The sequence below is a fragment of the Sinocyclocheilus anshuiensis genome, unplaced genomic scaffold, assembly GCF_001515605.1.
Source record: "Sinocyclocheilus anshuiensis isolate Anshui unplaced genomic scaffold, SAMN03320099.WGS_v1.1 scaffold2166, whole genome shotgun sequence".
NCBI lineage: Eukaryota > Metazoa > Chordata > Actinopteri > Cypriniformes > Cyprinidae > Sinocyclocheilus > Sinocyclocheilus anshuiensis.
This window is the reverse complement of record NW_015557079.1, coordinates 44524-50523: the sequence shown is the minus strand read 5'-3', so window position 1 is coordinate 50523 and position 6000 is coordinate 44524. Positions and strand designations below refer to the sequence as shown.

At 35.8% G+C, this 6000-nt stretch overlaps 1 protein-coding gene across 4 annotated transcripts in view; it reads right to left on the bottom strand.

The window, feature by feature from the left end:
* Positions 1-6000, bottom strand: part of evi5l (ecotropic viral integration site 5 like) — a 37791-nt gene that overhangs the window by 21021 nt on the left and 10770 nt on the right. For all 4 annotated transcript variants that reach the window (XM_016471633.1, XM_016471634.1, XM_016471636.1 and 1 more), the window contains exons 2-4: positions 4531-4899; positions 926-1115; positions 568-792 (exon numbers count right to left, since the gene is read on the bottom strand). In XM_016471633.1, coding sequence (XP_016327119.1) covers positions 568-792; positions 926-1115; positions 4531-4772 — 657 coding nt within the window. In that variant the 5' untranslated portion in view covers positions 4773-4899. The remainder of the gene's footprint in view (positions 1-567; positions 793-925; positions 1116-4530; positions 4900-6000) is intronic.

Genomic DNA, 6000 nt, shown 5'->3' with positions numbered 1-6000 from the left:
AATTGAAGGGGGTCTGAATACTTTCCGTACCCACTGTATATATATATATATATATATCATATATAATATGTGTGTGTGTATGTAGTTCTTTGTAATTTCTGAAGTAATGGGTTCTGAACATTTAGCTTTGCCATTACAAAAATAAATTACATTTTAAAATATATTCAAATAATAAAACTGTTATTTTAAATCATATTAATATTTCACAATATTACTGTTTTTCTTGTAATTTTCCTGTATTTTGTATTATTTCCTCATTCACCTCTCATTTTCATTATACTGAAAACATCAGCATCCACATTTTGCTAATTTCTTCTATAGAAGGAAGAAAATCATGTAGGTTTGGAATGACATGACATTTGAGTGAATTATGACTATTTAATTTTTTGGGTGAACTATTGATTTCTTTATAATTTTTTTGTTATCAGTCTGAAAATTACTTTTTGTAAATTTTTCCATTTTTGTTCAATAAACCACCACTCACTCTTTCTTTCATTTGCTCTACCATGTTTCTACTTTATCTCTGATCTTTCTTTCAGCACCCATTTCTGAAAGAAATTTTCTCACCTTCATGACATTAAACAGAACTTCCTGTCCCAGGCTGTCCTGGCCTTTGAAGAAGTCGTGCTCTGGATATGTGCGGGCAATATCTCTGCGTATGAGTTTTTCACAGGGTGAGGACATCTTTAAGAGTTCAGAGTACTGATTCTTTACTGGCATGTCAGTGGCATTACATAATAACTGCCAAACGATTGCTCGGAAATGATGAGGAATGCCTTTCCTTATTAGCTCCTGCGGATAGAGAGAGGGTAAGGCAGAAAATAAGAGATGAATGTACAGGTTTCAGATCCTTTTGTCTAGCGTCTATCATGTGGGTTAACACATTGTCATTCTGATTCTGAATGAAAAAGGACCAATCAATCACCTTCAGAAGTTTGTCTTTCTTTCGTCTCCACTCGTCCCACTCATTGACAATCCGTCCCCACAGGATCCAAGTGTCTTCTTCCAGATGGGACAGGTTAGAAGATGCCGAGGAGCTTGACACCAGAGAGGAGCCACTATTCCTCCGAGATCCACTCATTGAGCGCATGGATTTGGAATCTGCTTCTAGCAACCTGAATGCAACACAACACACTGAGATCAGGGTATACAAATGGTAGTGCAGCCTTGTGGTTAAAGATCTGGGCTGCTACCCAAAAGGAAGTGGGTTCAAATTCTGTAAGGGAGGTTAAACCTATACTATTGTTCAAAGGTTCAGGGTCTGTAAAATTGTTTTCAAGGAAATTAATAGTTTTATTCAGTAAGGACACATTAAATCGAGTAGTAACAGCGAAAAGAGGAAGTAAAATTGATAGTAAAGACATTTACATTTCAAATAAATGCTGTACTTTTAAATGTTCTATTCATTAAAAATCCTGAAAAAAAAAAAAACGTATCAGTTTCCACAAAAATTAAGCAATTGTTTTCCATCACAGGAATAAAGTATATTAAAAAAAGGATTTAGTAGAAGAGGCAGCTATTTTAAATTGCAATAATATTTCATAATATTACTGTTTGTACTGTTTTTTGATCAAATAAATGTACTTAATAAGACTTCAAAATCTTTAAAAATTATACTGACCCAATCTTTTGAACTGTAGTATACCGTTATCTTTTGCATAAACATTTAGTCAAGAGAACTTGTCTAAATGACAAATTAAATACTGTACATTGGTGGTGAGTAGGATCAAGAACATGGACTTTTAGAGTACAATCTGCAGGATGGAATAACAACAACAAATAACTTAAGAAATCAAAAAAAAAAAAAATGTTCTAAAGAAAACTTCCACACTGTTGTTTTCTTGAACTGAGGTACTACAGCAGTCTGTCACTGCCCATTAAAGAGCGTCAAAACATTCACTGTTTTGACAATGGTTGAATTCGTTTATAAAATGCTATCATAAAATTAACATAATATGACAGGTGAGACTTTGTTTCATCTCAAAAGTAACAAAGCACAGAGCTTATTGCGATTTTTTGGATGGGATGTGCGCTACAAATAATGTTCAGTGAAGTTTTGTTCACACATCAACTGAAAACAGCCTAGACTAAAAGAACAATTCTTGGGATTTTGAATCGATATTGGTTTATCAAAATGAGAATAGATTAAAATTGAGAAATCAATATTTTTAACCCAGCCTAGTTGCTAAAGGTGGTTGCAATATCAAAAGAGCCCACCTCAGAGCCTCCATTATATTCTGGCACCTAGATATGTCTTATAAGAGCATGTTCACAATAGCGTGATTTCTGTCAAATTCCGCAACAAAAACAGTCTATTGTCGACTGTCAGTACAGTGTAGTGATGTATAAAGCACAGCTTACACAGAAACCAAGCAGCATTCTGTTGTTCAAAACAGTGAATTCATGTGAAAAACTTGATGCAAAATCTGCATGGGGAAATGTTGCGCCCTTGCGCAAAATTTCCAATCGCATTGATTGCTATTGAAATGACTGGATTCCGCTTGCAAAATTTCATCAAGCAACTGTAAATGTGACCTGATAGTGCATGATACATTTTTGTCTGTTTTATCAGAGTCTAAGTATGAGTAATAGTAAATGATGGTTGTCTTAGCAAAGACCACTAAACACAATACAGATGCTTCTTTATACACACCTGTTGACTCCACCACCGCTTGGATTCAAAATACTGTATTTCAGCTAGACTACATCGGCTGAATAATAGCGTATTAATGCCTTGTGAAATCTCTAGGAATCCTGGCGATCTCTCTGACAGAAGCACAGAGAATGTTTAAACACATTTCTACGACTGTAGCTTAAATGGCCCATTAAAGTTCTACATTCAGCATGGTAACTGTTGCTATTGTAGTTGCCAGGTAACCACCACAACAGATTAATAGCGAAAGCTTGTTACATATCAGCTGTTACAGGAAGAGAAGCTTAACTGCTATAAGTTTGCCACTCACAGGTCAAATGATAAACCACACACGTAGCTTTCTGTCTCAAGCATGCATAGTGTTTCCTTTGTTGAGGCGTTGCTACCTTCAGAGGGATGTCACGTATCAAAGCGCAACACACTATGTGCGTGTCATTTGACATTTGCTCTGTGCAATTACCCATTTGCTCGCCCTGATGCTGTTTCAAATACTCACAGGTTCGAAACCATTTTTTGAATGCCAAATGTGATTTATAAAATGTTTCCTGGCCACTGCTTTTTAAAGGGGTCATATGATGCGATTTCAATATTTCCTTTCTCTTTGGAGTGTTACAAGCTCTTGGTGCATAAAGAAGATCTGTAAAGTTGCAAAGACTAAAGTCTCAAATCCAAAGAGATATTCTTTATAAAAGTTAAGAGTCAACCACGCCTACCTAAAACGGTTCATTCTAAAACGCCCCCACATGTCTACGTCACGATGTGGGAAGATTTGCATAACGCCGCCCAAATGTTCACGCAAAGAAAGAAGGAATAACTTTTATTCTCGCTGTAGTATTGTTGTTGCCGCCGCCGCCATGTCGCGAAGGCGTTGTGTGTTTCGTGTCACCAAATACAGAAAATAATGTTATTTTTAGCAACATCATATGACCCCTTTAATATATTCAAAGTGACTGAGAACTGGGTCTATCAATCTCTGAAATTACAAAAAGGTACCATATGTGCATCAAGAAAAATCTATACAAATTATATTCTTTTAAAGTCATAGCTTTGTGTGAGTAACTTTAAAAAGAAAAAAATGAGGTTGTCATTCTTCCTTTTCATTGAGCTGTTAACCGCTGAGACCAGATCATTGAAGTTTAACCCGAGAACCGGATAAATCAGACTTGTGAACAAATCATTAAGATTGGATCTGTGAACTGAAACAACACAATTATTGAAATATAATCAGATTTATGAGAACAAACCAGACATTGTTACTTCTCTCATGATCATGCCAAAGAGCTACAGTGATTTTCAAGGAATAACGACAAGGTGGCAACAACTTATGACATATATCCGAGTGAAACAGATTATCGAATAATAAAAAATGTATGGCGGGGACTTGATTCTGTCCATTGGTTGTTGATTGGTGGAGGAAGATATGAATGTGAGCTTGCAATCGATTGTAAAAAGGGGGAGTTTAAGTGGACTAAACACACATCACCAGAGATGAGTCTGTTGTTTGACCGGAAGATTGAGTTATGACATTTTAATTAAAAATTGTGTCATTTTGGTACTTGACATTCTGGTCTTCATTCACTTTCATTATATAGAAAAGAGCAGCCTGGATAGTCATGTAATTTTGAAAAAACATTATGGTGAGTAAACAATGGCCTGTTTTTCAGTTTTGGATGAACTCTAAAGCGATCATTAAAGGGATAGTTCACCAAAAAATGAAAAATGTGTCATCATTTGCTCACTCTCATGTTGTTGAGTTTTTTTCTTCTGTGGAACGTTAAGAATGTATTTTGAAGAATGATGGTAACCAAACAGTTTTTGCCATTGACTTCCAAAAAATATTTGAAAACTGTTTCGTATGTACGTTGCTCTTGTTTTACCTGTTCTGTTCCTCCAGTTTAGCCAGAAGCTCGAGCTCATCTGGACTGAGGTTCTCTGAGTCAGCCGGGGAGGCCGCCGGGGCAGAGAGCGCAGCATCATGGGAACTGGAATCCGGACTGAGCACTGGGCTGCCAGCTAAAGGAGGGTCAGTTTCCAGACCAGGAGGCGAGTTGAGGTCCTCCAGCTGAACAGAACCTGCCATCCCTCCCTCTCTCTCTGGGCTGCTGCTAGGGCTTGACATGACGGAGGAACCCAGGACAGGAAAAGTCCAGCAGTGACGTGGGGACTTGGAAGGATGCTACAGGGTTCTTGGCGCCGTGGATGTAAACAGGCTTCCTTGAAGACGTGTATATCAGGACTGGGTTAATCTGTGGAAATGAGGGAAGTGAGATTATGTATTGAGGGGCTGCGCAATTCATTGGAAAAAAGAATTGAGATTTTGATTGCGGCTGCTGTGATTAACTAATTAATTCAGTGTTTATGATGAGAGAGCTCTAATATTGTCTAGTACTGAAAACGTAAACCAATCATGTCTTCCTCTTTAATACTATAACATGAAATAAACAACCACAGAAAGTATGTTGAATCATACAGTACAGTTTACTGAAGTGTTTTAACTACGAAACAACACTTGTGAACAGCAAGTGTTACTTGAGTAAGTAAAAACAACATGTAGCTTAAATAATAAATAAGAATAAATAATAAAGTCCATTTCGAATTATAATTTGGCACTACCTACTGTTGAGCTGAATTTATTTTGGACATTTATGCTCATACAAATTTGACATACATATTAATAATTAATGCCTCTTAATTCTAGGAACTTTAGGTTTTTATGTTGGGAATTTGTTATTTGTAAAGTAAGTATTTTTATGAGAACATGAATAAAACAAATAAAACATTGAAAAATAAATGGCAGAAGTTACGGTTATTATTTATTGGCTAATAATAACTAACAAAGGTTAGTATCTAATCAGAAACTAATCAGAAAATAATTTATAGATTTACCAATGGTTAGATAACCAGAAAAAAATAAATAAATAGAAAATATAATAATTAGTAACAGCCCTAAAATTTGCGATCTAGTAATCACATTAAGCCATATCACAATTTCTGTTTTATTCTGATTAATCTCAAAAATAAAATCGGCTCAAACTATGTTTGATTTCCTGATGGAATCATAGTCTACAGCTAAAAATAAATAAATAAGTGTGCTCATCATCATACACTTATAGGATATTCTCTGAGAAAATCTGTCTAACTCCAATTGCCTAAATTGCAATTGCCTATTTGGCTTTGGCAACTAGCGCCGATTCGTCCAGACAAAAATAAAAATAAAATTCTGGTCAAAAGTTGTGTAGTGCATTCCAGTCTTACATCTATGTCACCTCATATTTAAATGAACGATGACGTGCAAAGCAAACCTGTGACGCTGTTTGAATACAACCAAGAAGAAAAATGACTGTACA